This window comes from Leucoraja erinacea, chromosome 13, assembly GCF_028641065.1.
Source record: "Leucoraja erinacea ecotype New England chromosome 13, Leri_hhj_1, whole genome shotgun sequence".
Lineage (NCBI taxonomy): Eukaryota > Metazoa > Chordata > Chondrichthyes > Rajiformes > Rajidae > Leucoraja > Leucoraja erinaceus.
The window spans coordinates 32,424,782-32,442,614 of NC_073389.1; the positions used below are offsets into that span (position 1 = coordinate 32,424,782).

At 48.5% G+C, this 17,833-nt stretch overlaps 1 protein-coding gene across 4 annotated transcripts in view; it reads left to right on the plus strand.

The window, feature by feature from the left end:
- Nucleotides 1-1,869: 1,869 nt before the first annotated feature.
- Nucleotides 1,870-17,833, plus strand: part of LOC129702814 (general transcription factor IIF subunit 2-like) — a 75,782-nt gene continuing 59,818 nt past the window's right edge. For 2 of the 4 annotated variants that reach the window (XM_055644806.1, XM_055644809.1), the window contains exons 1-3: nt 1,871-2,026; nt 10,692-10,765; nt 10,871-10,889. In XM_055644806.1, coding sequence (XP_055500781.1) covers nt 1,961-2,026; nt 10,692-10,765; nt 10,871-10,889 — 159 coding nt within the window. In that variant the 5' untranslated portion in view covers nt 1,871-1,960. Of the gene's footprint in view, nt 2,027-10,691; nt 10,766-10,870; nt 10,890-17,833 lie in introns of all 4 variants that reach the window. The other 2 variants (XM_055644807.1, XM_055644808.1) reach the window with 2 other exon arrangements.

Below are 17,833 nucleotides of genomic sequence, written 5' to 3' on the forward strand. Positions count from 1 at the left end.
AACGTCAGCATTAAGTGTTCATCCTGAATTACCCTCATGAAGGTTGTAGTGAACCACTTATTGTAGTGAAGGTGCTCCCACAATGTTATTTAACATTGGGATTTTGCACACTTTGAAGGAATTACTTTCCCATGTGTCTGCAGCCATGGTCCTCCTTGGCAGAAAGATTGCAAGAGTGGGATGTGCTGTCTGAGTAGCTGGTTGAGTAAGTGGAATGTAAGTTGTAGTTTGTAACTTTGCAAGCATGTTGCACTGGTGGTCGAGGGAATGGATGTTTAGAATGGTTGCCAGATGGCCAATTAAGCAGGTAGCTTTGTACTGCCTGTATGTAGTTGGATCTGCATTCAATCAGCCAAGTGGAGTGTATTCCGTCACAACCCGTGACATACCTTGTAGATCATGGAAAGCTTTGGAGTTTCGGGAAGTGAGTTGCTCGCCATGGCAGACCCAAGCTCTGAACTCTTGTAGCTATGGTATTTATGTGACTGATGTATTTGGTGTTTTGGTGGATGTATTTCAGGAAGTATTCAACAGGGTGCCTCACAAAAGGCTAAGGCACAAAAACCCAAGGTGTTGCAGGTAATATATTGGCATGGACAGAAAATTGACTAACAAGTAGCATGTAGAAATAAGAGGCTTATTTTCAGATTGACAACCTGTGACTACTGGTACCACAGCGATCCATGCTGGACCGCAAATTTTAACAATTTCTATTTCTATTTACGACTTGGAGGAAGGAAACAAATGTAGAATCGCCATATTTGAGGGCGACACAAAAGTAGGCAGGAGGGGAAATTGGAGGAGGATGGAAACAGTTTACAGCGAGATACTGACAAATTGAGTAGGCAAAGATTACAGATTGAGTAGGCCAAAAGTTGAGAAATAGAGGATAATGCAGGAAAATGTTGTTCATTTTGGGAGGAAAGAGGAAAAAGTGTTGTGTTTACTTGCGCATTAAAGAAAGCCAGTGTAGAAGGCAGAAAGCAAAAGGGAATTAATGAAATATTGGCCCTTCAGAAGTTGGTGCAGAAAAATAATTAAGCCCGAGTCTCTATATGGCATTAGTGTGACCACAAGTAGAGTATTGTAAAGTGTCTTGGTCCCCTGTTCAATGAGAGATACTAGTTCACTGGAGGCAGTTTAGAGAATGATCTCGGCCATGGAGGCATTGTCCACAACGAAAGGTTGGAATAAGCAAGTTTGGTATTCTAAAAAACACAAAGAATCATGGGAATTGTCAAAGGTCATTTGTGATAAAGAAAAAGCGAACTGGCTGTTTAAATTGTGTGTAAATTGTTAACTATTCTACCAATGAATTAATTTAGAATTCTGTCAACTCAATAGCTTCCTTTCTTGTTCTGCTGTTCATAGACTACTTACACAGTCCCAGTTATTTCAGTTCAGTAATCTGCAATTATGAGATATTCAAAAAGTTAAATAATTTATTATTTTCATTTAATCCTCAATGTGTTTGCTACTGGAATAAGAAAATATTACTTGAGTGTGGAAGGAAATTTGCAATCCTTATCCAAACTTGCGTTCTGCGACACCTTCCCCAATTATGTACTTTATTCAACGAACTCCCGGTAGCGGCGGCGCGCACGGCGTAGTGACGCCCCGGCAACGGCGGCGCGCACGACGTAGTGACGCCCCGGTAGCGGCGGCGCGCACGGCGTGGTGACGCCCCGGCAACGGCGGCGCGCACGACGTAGTGACGCCCCGGTAGCGGCAGCGCGCACGACGTAGTGACGCCCCGGTAGCGGCAGCGCGCACGACGTAGTGACTTCCCGGTAGCGGCAGCGCGCACGACGTAGTGACGCTCTGGCAGCGGCAGCGCGCACGACGTAGTGACGCTCTGGCAGCGGCAGCGCGCACGACGAAGTGACTTCCCGGTAGCGGCAGCGCGCACGACGTAGTGACGCTCCGGCAGCGCAGGCAGGCGACTATTGAGGTGGCGGCCATGAGCGAAAAAGGGGAGCTGGACTTGACCGGAGTGAAGCTCAACACTGGCGTCTGGCTGGTGAAGGTGCGTTAGGAAGCGCTGGCCGGCTTGCGGGCCGGGAGTCAGGGGCTGTGGGAAGATCAGCGTTTCCTTGAGATAACAAAATGTAAGGCGGCCCCTGGGTCGGAGCGATGGCTGCTGTTGCTGCCTCCGCACCGGCAGCAACTCCCGGCCCTCGCCCCGACCTTTTGGCTCATCGCACCAGTGGATTTGGCCGTCTGCACCGTCTTCTCTGGATTGATATTGCACCAACCTGTGTAAATCTCAGCCCAAATCTCATTTATTCTTGTTGAGGTTACTGTCCCCTCATTGTATACACCTTTCCAGGTCCACGTGGGTATTTAAATCCTTCTATGAAGTTAGTACTTCATAGAAGTGAAAGAAGTACATCAAGGACAAAATCTCTGGTCCAAAAGCACTGATTATTGGATCGTCACATCTGAATTCACATTTCACTTTGTTCAGACCATCTGGGGAAGGCAAAAACACTCAAAGACCCTAATACAGAAAATTATAGTATACTAGACCAAAGGGGACCCGTTGGGTCCCGTCCCCTCAACGTGGAGGAGGAGGATGGGGGGGGGGGGGGGGGGCTGGTGGCCTGTGGCGTCACACACACTAACCACCCCTCACACACAATAACCACCCTGCTTGATATTGGAGAGAGAGGGGGGGGGGGGGGAGGGGGCAAGACCCCCTGCTACACGGGTGGCTTTAAACTGAATAAGGGGTTGGAGTGTCGAATGGGATAGTGGAGGATGGAGTAAAAGGGAAAGGGTTTCTTAAATGTGTGAGCGTAGAGACCGAGGGGTGTAAAATGAGGGTAGAAAAAATAGGTAGCAAGGTGAAAAGTAAAAGTGGCAGGCAGACAAAACCCGGGCAAAAATCAAAAAGGGCCACTTTTCAACATAATTGTATAAGGGGTAAGACTGTTGTAAAAACAAGCCTGAAGGCTTTGTGTCTCAATGCAAGGAGCATTCGTAATAAGGTGGATGAGTTGAATGTGCAGATAGCTATTAATGACTATGATATAGTTGGGATCACGGAGACATGGCTCCAGGGTGACCAAGGCTGGGAGCTGAACATCCAGGGATATTCAATATTCAGGAGGGATAGAGAGAAAGGAAAGGGAGTGGGGTAGCGTTACTGATTAGAGAGGGGATTAATGCAATGGAAAGGAAGGACATTAGTTTGGAGGATGTAGAATCGGTATGGGTAGAGCTGCGAAACACTAAGGGGCAGAAAATGCTGGTGGGTGTTGTGTACAGGCCACCTAACAGTAGTAGTGAAGTTGGAGATGGTATCAAACAGGAAATTAGAAATGCGTGCGACAAAGGCAAAACAGTTATAATGGGTGACTTCAATCTACATATAGATTGGGTGAATCAAATTGGCAGGGGTGCTGAGGAAGAGGATTTCTTGGAATGTATACGGGATAGTTATCTAAATCAACATGTAGAGGAACCAACGAGAAGCAGGCTATTTTAGACTGGGTATTGAGTAATGAGGAAGGGTTAGTTAGCAATCTTGTTGTACGTGCCCCCTTGGGCAAGAGTGACCATAATATGGTTGAGTTCTTCATTAGGATGGAGAGTGACATTGTTAATTCAGAAACAATGGTTCTGAACTTAAAGAAAGGTAACTTTGAGGGTATGAGACGTGAATTGGCCAAGATTGACTGGCAATTAATTCTAAAAGGGTTGACGGTGGATATGCAATGGAAGACATTTAAAGACTGCATGGATGAACTACAAAAATTGTTCATCCCAGTTTGGCAAAAGAATAAATCAGGGAAGGTAGTACTGATGAAGCCGAATTTTAGTTAAAAATATAAGAAGATATTAAATTGGCTTCTGGGCTAGCTTACGGCTTATATTTAGTGTCAAATTAGGCTTGCCTTAGGTTGCGGGTGTGTGAGATAATAAATCCTATAACATTGTCTCCCAAGTGAGGAAGTGACAGAGAGGAAGAGAGACATAGCTAGTCACATCTTTGTAAACAAATGGCCTATGTTTATGAGGGACCAAGTGACAGAGAGGAAGCAGCGAAAGAGCTAGGGTGACCTCTTTGGAGATAAAATAACCTAAAGCAAATGGCCAATGTTTTTAGTATATATTGTACCATGTAAACAAAAGGCCTTTGATGTGATGCATTCTGTGGAAACCTTTTCCTGTACCTCTGACCATGACTAATGTCTGTGGAATGTGCTAAGGGGACAAAAAAACCCTATTTAAGGCAATGTAATTCTGTTGTTAAGAGAAGGTGGCTGAGCACAGTTGAGTGTCTACATTGGTCACTTAGCTGGAATTCTCGCTCCCTTCCATCGGCCGATGTTAAGTAAAGTTTTGAACTGGTCTACCAAACAGTTTGTGTGGTGTCTGTTTATTAAGAAGCGAACCTGGTTTAGTAGTTATAAAAGTAACTTTTTCAGTACATCCGTGGATAACAAGGGAAATCAGGGATAGTATCAAAGCGAAGGATGATGCGTACAAATTAGCCAGAAAAAGCAGCATACCGGAGGACTGGGAGAAATTCAACCAGCAGAGGAGGACAAAGGGCTTAATTAGGAAAGGAAAAATAGATTATGAAAGAAAACTGGCAGGGAACATAAAAACTGACAGCAAAAGTTTTTATAGATATGTGAAAAGAAAGAGATTAGTTAAAACAAATGTAGGTCCCTTGCAGTCAGAAACAGGTGAGTTGATCATGGGGAACAAGGATATGGCGGACCAATTGAATAACTGCTGGGACCCCAGCTATTTACAATATATATTAATGATCTGGATGAGGGAATTGAAGGCAATAGCTCCAAGTTTGCGGATGACACTAAGCTGGGGGCAGTGTTAGCTGTGAGGAGGATGCTAGGAGACTGCAAGGTGACTTGGATAGGCTGGGTGAGTGGGCAAACGTTTGGCAGATGCAGTATAATGTGGATAAATGTGAGGTTATCCATTTTGGTGGCAAAAACAGGAAAGCAGACTATTATCTAAATGGTGGCCGACTAGGAAAAGGGGAGATGCACCGAGACCTGGGTGTCATGATACACCAGTCATTGAAAGTAGGCATGCAGGTGCAGCAGGCAGTGAAGAAAGCGAATGGTACGTTAGCTTTCATAGCAAAAGGATTTGAGTATAGGAGCAGGGAGGTTCTACTGCAGTTGTACAGGGTCTTGGTGAGACCACACCTGGAGTATTGCGTACAGTTTTGGTCTCCAAATCTGAGGGAGTGCCATAGAGGGAGTGCAGAGAAGGTTCACCAGACTGATTCCTGGGATGTCAGGACTGTCTTATGAAGAAAGACTGGATAGACTTGGTTTATACCCTCTAGAATTTAGGAGATTGAGAGGGGATCTTATAGAAACTTACAAAATTCTTAAGGGGTTGGACAGGCTAGATGCAGGAAGATTGCTCCCGATGTTGGGGAAGTCCAGGACAAGGGGGTCACAGCTTAAGGATAAGGGGGAAATCCTTTAAAACCGAGATGAGAAGAACTTTTTTCACACAGAGAGTGGTGAATCTCTGGAACTCTCTGCCGCAGAGGGTAGTCGAGGCCAGTTCATTGGCTATATTTAAGAGGGAGTTAGATGTGGCCCTCGTGGCTAAGGGGATCAGAGGGTATGGAGAGAAGGCAGGTACGGGATACTGAGTTGGATGATCAGCCATGATCATATTGAATGGCGGTGCAGGCTCGAAGGGCTGAATGGCCTACTCCTGCACCTAATTTCTATGTTTCTATGTAAGAGGAGGGAGGAGGCGTCTTTGAAACAGGGAGAGGGCAGAGACAAAGACATGAATGCCGCTGCACCCGCTGAGTTTCTCCAGCACTTTTGTCGACCAGAGGGCAGAGACAGGCAGGGCGGATGGCTGGCTGGCTGAGCGGGGCTGACTGCGATCAGGCGGGGAACAAAGGACTGCGAGTCGAGGTGGGGAGACTTGCTATAGGATCTTTGGAAAACAGCCAGACCCGCCGCAGGCCGCGCGGAGCAAATACATTGTGACGTCATCAGCTCCTTTATTTTCAAAGATATTTCAGATTTGTAAACATTTTCATAAATAACTCGAGAAATATCGCTCGAAATTTTCAGATAAGGCAATTTCGGAGTCCATGGGATAAATCTCTACAGGAATATGTGAAAATGTTATCGTTAGAGCATCATTTTTTCACACACACACACTAACCACCCCTCACACACACACACACACACCCTAACCACCCCCCTTGACATTATATTAATATTATTCATTTGCTCCTTTTACCCTATCCACTCATGCATAGCACCCAACTCACGGGCGCGTCTAGAGAGGGAGGGGGGGGCAGAGAGAGAGAGAGAGGGGGCAGAGAGAGAAAGGCAAAGAGAGAGAGAGGGACAGAGAGAGAGCGAGAAAGAGGGGCAGAGAGAGAAAGGCAAAGAGGAGCAAAAAGGGGGGGGAGGGGCAGAGAGAGCGAGAGAGTGCGGGGAAAGCGACGCAGAGGGAGAGAGGAAAGGGGAGGGGGAATGGGGGGGGAGGATGGGGGGAGAAGAGGAGGGGGGGAGAGAGGCCAACGGAGGGGGGGGGAGAGGAGGAGGGGGGGGGCGAGGAGGTGGGGGGGAGAGGAGGGAAGGGGAGGGAGGAGGGAGCGGTGCACGCATCAACCAAAGGACTGCGTGTTCAGCGGCTTTAATCCAGGCGGCTGGGCTGCGGGCGGTGCGGGTGGCCGGCGACCAAATTACTGCGAGTCGGGGGGGGGGGTGACGCAACTCGCAGCACGTGGAAAACAGTGCGCACAGGCCGCGCGATGCAGACCGATTGTGACGTCATCAGCTCGTTTATTTTCTAAGATATTTCAGATTTGTGAACATTTTCATAAATAACTCCAGAAATAAAACTCATAATTTTCAGGTAAGCCGATTTAAGAATCCACGGGATAAAACTACAGGAATATGTAAAAACGCTATCGTTGGAGTGGCGTTTTTTCGAGCAGATGTGATTACACACACACACACATCCAAGATCAGAGTTTTATAATTATAGAGAAGATAGTACATAGACCCTCGTACATAGATTCCTTTCTATGTCTCTTAAAAATTTCTTTCTGAATAGAATTGGTCCCAGTGACGGGTCTGAAGAGGGGTCTTAACCTGAAACGTCACCCATTCCTTCTCTCCAGAGATGCTGCCTGTCCCGCTGAGTTACTCCAGTTTTTTGTGTCTATCTTCGGTTTAAACCAGCATCGGCAGTTCCTTCCAACACACTTGTTCAGAGATAGTTGTTCATTCTGATGAACGACGGGTTAATTCTATTTCTGTCCAGCCTTTCTGTTGAGAGCAAATGTAGTCCATGTGATTTTACCCAACTCTGTAAACATGTCCTTTTATTTATTTTTTCATGTGTTTATCAAACATTTCCTTAAATACAACTCAACTATTTCCCTTAACCATTTAATTTGATTTCATACTTGAACATTTTTCTGCATATAGATGCAGAAAATGCTGAGAATAGTCAGCATTTGTGGAAAGGGAAACTTAATCTTTTAGATCAATGGTCTTTCCATAGTCTGCTCTGATTGTCATTGCTAATGATTTTCTTTACTTTGGTGACCTATCTGTAGTTTTGTATCTCTCCATGCAGTGGTGCTGTTTCAACCTGTTCAGGAAAGGAAACCAGAAACAAATGAAAATGAAAACAAGGTGCTGGAAATGTAAAATTAACATAAGAACAGAAAGTGCTGCAAATAGTCCACAGGTCACACAGCATCTGTGGGAGGAGAAATAGAACTGACAAGTTCTGTTGAAGACCCTTCATGGTTCTGACATGCTAAGCACTTTTCTAAGTGCTTAGATAAAGACAAATGAGTAGTAAATATATTTCCAAATAATTGGTAAAAAAATAATTGGTTTCATTTCTTTGGGTTTGTTTCGCTGCATCCCATGATGCTTTGCAATCTTTTTGTTGCTTTCTTCATGCTGTATGGAAGGTAGTTTGTGCTTTTCTTGTACCAATTTTGTCCAATCTTGCAGTTAGTGAATGAACAGCATTATATCTTTATCTTTTTTGGCTTTGAGAAATAATTTGAAAAACAGGACAATCTGTTTAAGAAACATCTTGATTCCAAGGTTCACACAAAAGACAATAACACATTTGTAAACTTCAATGTCAAACTCAAAAATGACATGAATTGTTCAGCAATGCTTTCTTTTATATTTGCATAACATTTGCAAATGCAGCCCAGAGCCAGTTACAAACAATGTTTTCCTTTCCTGTGAGCACAAAGCTTGAAACTTTTCCCCTATATTCATCCTTTCTTCACTTCTGCATTGACATGTAAGTAATGTAAAAACTGAATTGCTTTTAATTGTAATGCACATTCATGTAAATTTATTTACACATCCAGCCATGTATTTACAGGTCCTGTAATTTTGTCCTCTGTAAATTCCTTAAAATGTTTTTATTGCTTGGCATTCCTCTCACAGTGTCACGTGGGAAGTCATGGACATTCCCTGTAACTAGGCAACCATGTGCAGAAAGTGTCTAACTGCAGCAGGTTAAACACTACGTTTCAGAGCTGGACTGGCAACTGTAGTCACTGTGGTTGTGGATACAGGTGCACAACCTTTTATCCGAAAGCCTTGGGACCAGACACTTGTCGGATTTCGGAAATTTTTCGGATTTCCGAATGGAAGATTTTTAGCGTAGATTAGGTAGATAGCGCGGGCGGCTTGAAAAGTCTGGAGCGGCTGCCTCCTCCCCGGAGACCGGGAAATCATTGTAAATCATTGCTTAAATGTTAGTCAGTTAGTTTGGAGGGATTTTATGTGGTGGTGGGGGGGGAAGGGGGAAACTTTAATTCTTAGTCCCCTACCTGGTCGGAGAGGCGGGGAGCAGGCAATGCCTTACCGGGTCGCCGTGCAGTAAGCTGCGGAGCGCTGTGGCCGCCGACTCCCAACATCGCGGAGCTGGGGGCTGCGGGCGGGCGGCGCCAGTTGTAGCTCCGACCCCGGCAACTCTACCCCTGGCTGCGCGGCGCTCCAAATCCAGCGCCGCCCGCGACCGGACACCCACAGCCCCAGCTCCGTGATGTTGGGAGTCGGCGGCGTCGCAGCGCTGGGATACCAGCGGGTAGTGGGCAATGCCTTACAGGGTCGTCTTGCAGTAAGCTCCGGAGCGCTGTGGCCACCAACACACAACATCGCGGAGCTGGGGGCTGCGGGCGTCCGGCCGCGGGCCGCACTGGATTTGGAGCGCTGCGCAGCCAGGGGTAGAGTTGCCGGGGTCGGAGCTACAACCGGCGCCGCCCGGGAGTTGGCAGCCACAGCGCTCCGGAGCTTACTGCATGGCGACCCGGTAAGGCATTGCCAGCTCCCTGCCTCTCCGACCAGGTAGGGGACTAAGAATTAAAGTTTCCCCCTTCACCGCCCCTCACATAAAAGCCCTCCAAACTAACTGACTAACATTTAAGCAATGATTTACAGATGTTTAAGTGTCTCCCCGGTCTCCGGGGAGGAGGCAGCCGCTACAGTATTACAGACCTGGGTTGACCGTGGGTCGTTTCGGGTCAGGCTTGGCGCCAAACGCAAGCTTTGGTGTGCAGACGACATACTGGAAAAAATGTCCGGTTTTCGGAGTTTTTCGGTTTCCGGAACTCCGGATAAAAGGTTGTGCACCTGTAGTATGATTAGGGAAGTGGTGCAATGTAAATACATACACACAGAGAGGGAGCAGAAGACTGCTGCACAAGATTAAGTGGAGTGGCTGGTTAGTTGAAGGGGCCCCTTAGTTCTTCCTGCTCACAAACAGATTTTCCCTATTGGATTCTGGTGTGAGTGCAGGTCCTTCCGAGGATGCAGCTTGGGGTGGGAACATGGTGCCATATGTGTCGTGGCTGCCTGGGAAGGGGAAAGAAGAATCAGACAGCAATGAGATCAATGAATAATCAGTCAAGGAGATCGATGATATTTTATTGTCACATGTACCTAGGTACAGTGAAAATCTTTGGATTTGCATACAACCCAGTAAAGTCATATAGCAGACTTCACCTAGGCAGTACACAAAGAGTCACCACGTTTCTGGTGCCGACAAAGTTGCAAAAGCTCTTCGTACAGTCTTACCTTCTCTCGGCAGCCCCTCTGCCAGGTCTCTCTTTGCTCTTGGCATCCTCCATGCTGGATCCCTCGTTGCTCTCGGTGGCTTCTCCACTGGGTTGCCCTCGGCGGCCAACCTAGGTCGTTCGCCCCTGCTGCGCATCCCGGTACGACCAGTAATAATGATAAGGGGTTCAATAGTCAGGAGCAACAGACATTCCAGTCAACATGGTTCCAAGATGGAATGTTGTCTGAAAATCAAACAAGTTTCAAATACTAAAGCCTGAAAAAAATCAGAAGGCCCAGGGAGTTCCTGGTGCCCGGGTAAGGATAAAAGGGAAGGTGCACAATCTGAACCAGTGGTCTACTTTAACACTAACGGCAAAGTTAGTAAAAGGACGAGGTCCAGTGAACAGGAGAGTATTTCTTCTCCTTTTTGTAGCTTTGGCCACACCCTGGATATCTCAGTTGAGAAAACCCCCAACTTTAATCCAGTTAAGACACTGGAGTCAGAAATATGAAAGTGTGCTCAAACTAAGACACCAGTCAGAAATATGTAATTGTGCTCAAACATTTGTTGTTGTGTCTTGTTTTTATTGTTTGTGGTTGATGGCTTGCCTTATTATATAGGTTCCTAAATATCTTTCACAACAATGGACAAAAGCAACAGGAAGAGGTGAAGTTGGAAAGATAAAGATAGCCAAGTAAGTGGGATTTGTTTTGTTCCAAAGCAGCTGTTGAAGACAATATTTTCTGTATGATAAACTAGTGACCATTAATACATTTTTCTTCTTGTCTGCATTTAACAGAAATCAAGGGAAAACTGAGGTAAGAGAAATCAATGTAATCATATGATCCAATTAAGTACTTGATGGATATTGTGTAATAGAAGATGTGGAAGATTAATTGCAGTAAAACTCTGCGGATAATCTGGCACCCCCAGGACTTTGGTGGTTCTGGACGGGCAACTTTTTCAGACGGTTGGATATTACTCATGGTATCCCAACAGATTAATTTAACTATTTTTCCACGTTACAAGATCATATAGTAAAATTTCCAGTGAACCCAGTGAGTTTAAGGGGACTGGGAAAATACAAGCTCACTAAACCCTGGCTGCAGCCACAGACTTATCCATGTCAAGTCGAGTGGAGTTTATTGTCATATTCACAAATACAGTGAGGTATAGATACAATATAAATACTTAACGCAACATCATCACAAACACCTAGATTCGGGCAATTACAGAAAACATAAATTGAACATAAATTACACAAGATTCTAAAAGACTGTAAAAACAAAAAAGTTTATGCAAAAAAAAGTATAAAGCAAAATTAGGAAGAAAATTCAAGTCTTGATGTAGTGCCTCCTGTAGATACTTTTGATGGTTGGGTGGTTGTGTCTGATGGATTGGGCTGAGTCCATGACTGGCTGCAGTCTCTTGCATTCCTGTGCATTGAAATTGATGAACTATGCCATATTGCAACTAGGAGGGGGAAGGGAGGTGTTTGTAGAATTTACCTAAAATTGGGTTGTAAGCTACCCAAGCGGGTGGTGAAACTGGAATTCATTGCCACAGGTGTGGCCATGGAGGCCAAGTCATTGGGCATTTTTAAGGAGGAGAATGACAGATTCTTGGTTAGTAAGGGTGTCAGGAGTTATGGGGAGAAGGCAGGAGAATAGGGTTGAGAGAGAAAGATAGATCAGCCATGATTGAATGGTGTAGACTCGATAGGCTGAATGGCCTAATTCTGCTCCTATGACTTATGAACATGAAACATAAAGTATTGTTCCTCCTGTTTACGTGTGGCCTGACTCTGGCATGGAGGAAGCCTAGGACAGATTGGCAGTACGGGACATTGGAAAGGGAATTAAAATGGTTAGCAATCGAGAAATCCAGTAGCCTTGGAGGATCAAGTGTAAGTGTTCAGCAACGCATTCACCGAGTCTACGCTTGGCGTAGATGGCGGTGCTGCCTTAGCAGCTGCGGCTCGCCTGCAGTCAGTCTGTTTTTTTTCTTTTTTGTGTTGTTCTTTCAACCTGTTTTAGTTTAATTTTTGGCTTATTAGGTTGCGAGGGTGAGGGGGAGAAACATGTATTTGGTCTCTTCCTCGGGGGGATGCGACTTTTCTTGTCGTATCCCCGTCTCCGCCGAGGCCTAATAGCGGAGCTGGCGGCCTCGGAGTTGGGGCAGCGGCAGCAGCGACCTGACCTCGGAGTAGGCAGAGGCAGCGGCGACCCGACCTCGGAGGATCGGCCACGGGTCCAGTGGACGACATCGTCAGGTGCTCGCAGGTTACAGGTTGATGACCTGTTCTCCGCAGCTCCCGCGACAACAGCTGCGTCCGCTAGACTGGAGGGTGGCACCTTCGGCGGCTTCGACCACCCCGGGCCGCGGAGTTGAACCGGCCCGTTCGCGGAGCTTGGATTCAGCCGCGGGACTGACATTACTTACCATCGCCCGGCGAGGTCACAACATCTGAAGCCTGGATTGCCTTGGCGCAGAGGGAGAATAAGAAGGGAAGACACAAAGACTTAAGACTTTTGCTTTCCATCACAGTGAGGAGGTGCCTGGTGAACTCACTGTGGTGGATGTTAATTTGTTTTTATTGTGTGTTTTTGTCATTTTTTACTATATGTAGGACTGCAAGGCAACAACATTTCGTTCAGACCGCAAGGTCTAAATGACAATAAAGGCTACTTTACTTTACTTTACTTGGTCTCACTGATGTATAGGAGTCCCCATCAGGAACACCGGATGCAGTAGATCAGGTTATAGGATGGACATGTGAACTTCTGTCTCACCTGGAAAGGATGCTGGGATGCCTAGAAGGAGTCGAGAGAGAATATATAAGGACAGGTGTTCCATCTCCAACGGTTGCAGGGGAAAGTACCTGGGGAGGGGATGATTTGTATGAGAAGGGATGAGTGAACCAAGTAATCGCAGAGGGAGCGGTCTCTGTGGAAGGCTGAAAGAGGTGGAGATGGGGAGATGTGATCAGTGGTGGGATCACGTTTGAGGTGACGGTAATGTCGGATGATGACTTGGATACGGAGGCTGATGGGGTGAAAGGTGAGGACCAGGAGAACTCTGTCCCTGTTACGTCTGAAGGGAGAGGGAGTGAGAGCGGAACTCCGGGACACGAGAGGCAGGTGAGGGATCCATTCAAGAAACAATGAGGATGTCCTCATATGGAAAGCCTCATCATGTGAGCAGATGCGGTGGATATGGAGGGACTGAGAGTAGGGGATAGCATCTTTGCAAGAGACAGGGTGGGAGGAAGTATAGTCAAGATAACTGCAAGTCGATAGGCTTGTAGTAGATATCATTCGATAATCCAGATGAATTTGAGAGCAGGGTGCAAGTTAGTGGTGAGGTAATGAAGTCCATGAGTTCTACAGGGGTGACTTTACTCATTCATTGTTTAATATATAATATGACACAGCTGAATGACTTGCTAGGCCATGTCAGGGCAGTTAGGAGCTAGTCACATGGATTTAGAGGCATAAAGAAACTAAACTGAATAAAGGCAGAGGAGACAAAAGGAACTGCAGATGCTGGAACCCTGAGCAAAACACAAAGTGCTAGAGGGACTGATACAACTCAATAAAAAGCGAGCAAAACTCGCCCACGTGATCGGTGCAGCCAACCCGAGGGTTTGACTAACCAAAGCCACCACCAGGTGTCGCTACAGGACCCCCCCCCCCCCCCCCCCCCCCCCCACCGAGAGACGGAACCGAGCAGGGACCCGGACACGGCGACCAGAACGCGTTGTAAGAGGTGACGGGCGGGCTTAACAAAGGGGACAGGCCGAACAAGGCCAGGAGACCGGAACGGGGTGGGAGAAACGTGAACAACCGGGTCGGGGGAAAGGCACGACTGGTGCAGCTGTGTCGGCCGTCGGACGACCTCTACGTCGGGGCTGTGCGACCATCACTGGGCTGTCAACGTCGACATGAGCAGGCTTGAGTCGGGCGACGGAGACAATCTCTTCCCGACCCCCCACGTCCAAGACGAAGGTGGCGACTCCAGAGCGCATCGCCAAGAACGGCCCCTCGTAGATGCACTGTAACGGGATCTGTGAGCATCCCTGCGAGCAAGAACATTGGCCTGTGGGTGTGATGCAACAGCGCCCCATACAACTGAGCGAGAAAAGACCATAAAGAGGAAGTGAATTGGGCCCCCCGGTCGGTGGAGATATCCGATGGGACCCTAAACCGGGCAATACAGTTGGCCGCCAGGGACCGGGCGCAAGACGCGGCGGAGGTGTCCGCAAGCGGGATAGCCTCCGGCCACCTCGTGAATTGATTCACGACGGTGAGTAAGTGGGTGGCGCCGTGGGATGTCAGCAACGGACCCACCAGGTCAACGTGAATATGTAGGAAGCGGGCCGAAGGGACGGCAAAATCCTGCACCTGGGGCCGCACGTGCCGCTGGACCTTGGAGGTCTGACAGGGAAGGCAGGCACGGGCCCAGGCTGCCACGTGCTTGCGGAGCCCGTGCCAAAACAAACTTGTCTGCCACCAGCGCAGAGGTCGCCCATATGGACGAGTGGGCCAGACCGTGGATGGAGTCAAAGATCCGGCCGAGCCAACGTATGGGACAATGGGGCGAGGTCGACCCGTGGAGACATCGCAGAGGACCATCATGCCCGAGGACCCACATGTGACGTCAACCAACCGGAGGTCAGTGAAGGCAGTGAAAGGGCGGCCCTCAAGAAAGTAGCGGAAGTGCCTGATGGCCAGGTACAACGCCAGGAGCTCCATGTGGAAGGCGCTGTAGTTGCGCTCGGGGGCTCGTAGCTGACGGCTGAAAAAGGCCAGCGGCTGCCAGCGGCTGCCAGCGTCCATCGATGAGCTGCTCTAGTACGCCGCCCACAGCCATGTCGTAGAGGCATCCACATTGAGGGCCTTGCGGCTGAGGCTCGCGGGTGAACCAACATTGTTGCGTTGGCCAGGGCCGCTTTGGCACCCTCGAACGCTGCGTGCTTCTCAGAGGAGCACCCGAGCTCCCGCGGCTTTCCCGCGAGGCACTGGAAAAGGGGGCATATGATTTTGGCCGCCGCCGGCATGAACCGATGGTAAAAGTTTACCTTGCCGACAAATTCCTGCAACCCCTTAACCGTGCGGATGGGGAAACTGCCGAATGGCCTCCACCTTCGAGGGTAGGGGCGGTGCCTTGAGGTGTCATGCTGATGGAGCGGAGGCCAAACTGGCACTTGGCGGGGTTGATAATGAGGCCGTGGTCGAGGAGGCGCTGGAAGAGGGTCCGCAGGTGTTCGATGTGCTCGTGCTGGGTGTGACTAGCGACCAGGATGTCGTCGAGGTAGATAAAGACGAAAGGCAGACCCCTCCCGACCTTGTCAATGAGCCTCTGAAACGCCTGCGTGGCGTTTTTCAATCCAAAGGGCATACGTAGCCATTCGAACAATCCGACCGGGGTGATGGTCGCGGTCTTGGGAACGTCGTCCGAGTGGACTGGAATTTGGTTATACCCACGGACAAGGTCAACTTTTGAAAGGAAGGTGGCACCCTCGAGGTGGGCGGAAAAGTCCTGGATGTGGTAGCGGTCCGCAGTTGTCATGGCGTTCTGATGCCTATAGTCCCCACATGGTCTCCACCCCCCCAGATGCTTTGAGGACCATGTGCTTCGGGGATGCCCATGGGCTGTCCGAGCGCTGGACAATCCCCATGTCCTCCATGAGCAGGAACTCCTCCCGGGCAATGCGCAGCTTGTCTGGTGGAAGGCGGAGCGCCCAGGTGTGCACAGGTGGGCCCACGATGGGGATGTGATGGACGACTCCGTGCTGAAGTGGGGAGTGAGGGGAAATCAGTGAGGAGGGAGGCAAAGGGGTCGTCAACCTCGGCGACAGCACTGAGCTGTGGGTCAGATGGAGGCAGGGGCCGAGGGCCGACGCCAGAATCATGCGCCCACCCCGCACATCGACTAGGGGGGAGAAAGCCCGTAGGAAATCGGCACCAAGGAGTGGTTGCGCGATGTCGGCAATGATGAAAGTCCACTCATACGGGCGGGAGTCGAAAGACAGCGAGAGGGTCTGCGTGTCGTAGGTCCGAACGGTACCGCAAATAACAGCCGTGAGCACAGGGCCCCGCTTACCAGAGCGGGTGTCACGTCCAGTCGGTAGGAGGATGCTCACAATAGCCCTGGAGTCAACGAGAAAACGCCTGCCGGAGTGACGGTCAAGGACATAGAGGCGGTTGTTCGGGCCGATCACGATCACCTCTACAGACGATTGGCCGAAGTGTTTCCCTGGAACGAGTAGGGTTGACGGCAGCGTCGAGCCTCAGCACCCCAGCGAAGATGGTAGAAACACCATTTGCGCATATCCCGGTCGCCAGCTCGTGGCTGTGGCTCTGATGGAAGCAGTGGGCGGTGCGCCACCACGGTCCCGCTGAGGTGACTGTTGGCTGGCGCGGAGACCCTGTTGATGGAGTCGCCAGTTCGAAGAGCAGACACGGGCGGTAGCCATCCATCAGGGCGAGTATCTCAGCCATCAGCGTGGCCGGCTTGCGGTCGCCCAACCCGTTCATGTGTAAGAGGTAGGCGGCGCGATCTCTGCGGCTGAGCCCGAACATACAAAGTAGGAGGGCTTTGAGGCCTTTGTAATTTCGCGAGCGCCGGCGGGCCCTGGAGGAAAGGCAGTAAACGCGAAGCCGTCTCTCGTGTGAGCGCACCGATAACGTGAAAGTACTTGGTGTCTTCGACCACGATGTGGCGGAGATGAAACTGTGCTTCGACATGGGCGAACCAAACCTGTGGCTGTTCGGCCCAGAACACGGGCAGCTTGAGGCCAATGACATTCTGCTGAGTGTTGGGAACGGCGGCGGCTTCCATTCTTGACGTCCAATATACGAGTGGACGCGTCGGGGTCACCAGTTTGGCGAGTCGAGCCAGTGAATGAATTTAAATTGCTTTATTTTGCAATGGTAAAACAACGAGTTAACTCTGGTCGGTAAGACAGCCAAAAACGCAATGTAACTTCCACAAGTGTGGCGCTAAACTGATACAACTCAGTAAAAAGCGCGCGAAACTCGCCCCCCCTGCACCCACGTGATCGGTGCAGCCAATCCGAGGGTTTGACTAACCAAAGCCACCACCAGGTGTCGCTACAAGACAATATTTTGGTTGGGGATCCTTGTTCAGAATGATATTCCGGGCACAAGTATTTTTTTAAATTCTGGCATTGAATTTGAATTCCATGCTTTTAATGGTTCTGGATTATTCCTTTGATTATTTAATCATTCAGTCTTCATTTCTGGTACTCATTCTGACTAAAGGAACAATTTACAATCAGGAATATCCTAAAATCTAATTGTTCTGAAGCTCTGGTCCAGATCAATCAGCAGGAAATTGGCCTAGACTTGTCTCTTATGGTTTGGTCAATGGATAGCATCGCAAAGTAATTACTTGTAAAAAGGACTGCTCAGCCCATCTAATTTTATTCATGTAAAAGATCCTGAAATCTTACAACAATAAACAATTTTCGATAATCCAAGGAATCCACTCTTGGATCCATATATTATGCAAATCTATCTGTGAAAAAGAATTTCCTGATATCAATGTGAAAGCTATTTTCCTTGCTTTGGCAGACTTTTTTTTATATTTACCTTTTCTGAAAGGTTAATTATCTTCTTCTCTGCTAGATCTCCCCTCTGATAATGTAGGAATAATGTTATATTAGTATTTCTGGACAGTTGATGGTCAGTGCTGACTCGGTTTGCCATTGACCTATTCTCGGGCTGAATCTCTCTTC